Genomic DNA, 1881 nt, shown 5'->3' on the forward strand with positions numbered 1-1881 from the left:
ATCACAGGCCAGGCAGAGCACAGGTGAGATGTCACAGAAGAAGTGTTCAATGATGTTGGAGTCACAGAAAGACAAGCTGAATACAGTGATGACAATGCACAGAGAAACCAGGAACCCAGCCATCCAGGAGGCCATCATGAACTGAAAGCAGATCTTATGGGTCATCAAGGTCTTATAGTGCAGTGGGCTGTGAATGGCAGTGTAACGGTCGTAAGACATGGCGGCCATGACGAAGCAGTTATTGGCCGCTAAACCAAAGAAGAAAAACATCTGTGTGGCACACTCAGGAAGAGAGATGGTCTTGCTGTCTGATAACAAGTCCACTAACATGCGGGGAATGATTACCATAGTGGCACAAGTTTCTGAGAAGGACAGGCCACAGAGAAAAAAATACATGGGGGTGTGAAGGTTGTGACTGAGCTGGATGGCCACCATTATGCACACATTTGCAGCCAGGATGGTCACATGGGAGAAGAAAATCATCACAAAGAGGAGACCCTGCAGGTCTGGGAAACTGGAAAACCCCCACAGAAGGAAGGTGCTCACCACAGTATGATTGCCTGTCATCCTGATTCGGGCAGCAACTTTCTTCCAAAGATGTAGAACTTTTTGAGGTTAAGACTGGAGATGGCTATAAAAATCTGCCACCGCACAGATCTTGCCTAGACTTTAATCAGGGGAACTGGGACAAGTCTCAGGCAAATCTGCATGGGAAAGCCTGAGAAAGAGATGCTAAATACACTGGATTGAAGTCAAGTTCAGGAGTCAGGGTGATCAGAATGATTCTAGTAGGAGAATCTGTATGAATGACTTCAGGTGGGTCCAAATATCTTCTTGGATCCTACTCACAAAATCACTCTTATCTCTCTCTTTTCCAAGCAGGATCTAAATGTAATCAGAAAAATAGGAATAAAATTGCTTTGTTCTCACCCACTGGATATTATGATGCCACATTTTCAAATACCTTTTGAGAACTACTGGTAACCTGGTACTTTGATGTGCTTAATAAACTATTGATTCAATGAACGATATAATCCAAAAATTTTAATTGTTTAGAATGGATATGTCATTTAAAAAAATTTAGGGAGGTTAATGCGATACTTTTTCATCAGTGCATCACCATGAACCAGCTCCAAAGGTGATAACTGTAGCCATGACTAGACCATAGACATGAAGATAACATGTTGTAACTTCTGCTAGATTTCTATCCATGGCAGTATTCGATTTGCAAAGATTAAAAACAGAGATATATACAATATTATTTGCTCTTAATACATATCAATAATTTTTAAGTTCTTAAGAACTTCTCATTGAAGTTTTTTTCTATCATGTATATACAATATAATGGACTAGTCTGAAGTCAACATGATTTTGAAAGTACTGTCTCATTCTAGAATGCATATTCTGGTCATAACATTTGAGTCAACTTCTGAGTTTTTAGCAAAACATCCAGGACATTTTCTAGCGGGTATACTTGTTATGTGGTTTGCTCTGAAGTGCAGATCTGAATAGAATCCGTTCAAATTCCTCAGATCAATTTGGGAAATCATATTTCTATTTTTCATTAAACATCTGATCTTATAACATGTGAGGGCAGAAAAGTGATAGGAAGACACTTGATAGAATTTTAATTAAATTTTTTTATTATGCTTATTTATTTTGAGACAGACAGAGTACAAGCAGGGGAGGGGCAGAGAGAGAGGGAGACACAAACTCTGAAGCAGGCTCCAGGCTCTGAGATATCAGTGCAGAGCGCGACACAGGGCTTAAACCCACAAGCTGTGGGATCATGACCTGAGCTCAACCAACTGAGCCACCAGGTGCCCCAAGAAAATTTTAGTTTTAACTTCAATCACTCTTAAAGGTGAAGGGAAAGAAAAA

At 40.1% G+C, this 1881-nt stretch overlaps 1 protein-coding gene across 1 annotated transcript in view; it reads right to left on the reverse strand.

Annotated features, from left to right (window-relative positions):
• Positions 1-567, reverse strand: part of LOC115272515 (olfactory receptor 10R2-like) — an 824-nt gene extending 257 nt beyond the window's left edge. The window contains exon 1 of the mRNA XM_029915568.1: positions 22-567. Coding sequence (XP_029771428.1) covers positions 22-567 — 546 coding nt within the window. The remainder of the gene's footprint in view (positions 1-21) is intronic.
• Between the last annotated feature and the right edge of the window lie 1314 nt (positions 568-1881).

The sequence above is a fragment of the Suricata suricatta genome, chromosome 11, assembly GCF_006229205.1.
Source record: "Suricata suricatta isolate VVHF042 chromosome 11, meerkat_22Aug2017_6uvM2_HiC, whole genome shotgun sequence".
Taxonomy (NCBI): Eukaryota; Metazoa; Chordata; class Mammalia; order Carnivora; family Herpestidae; genus Suricata; species Suricata suricatta.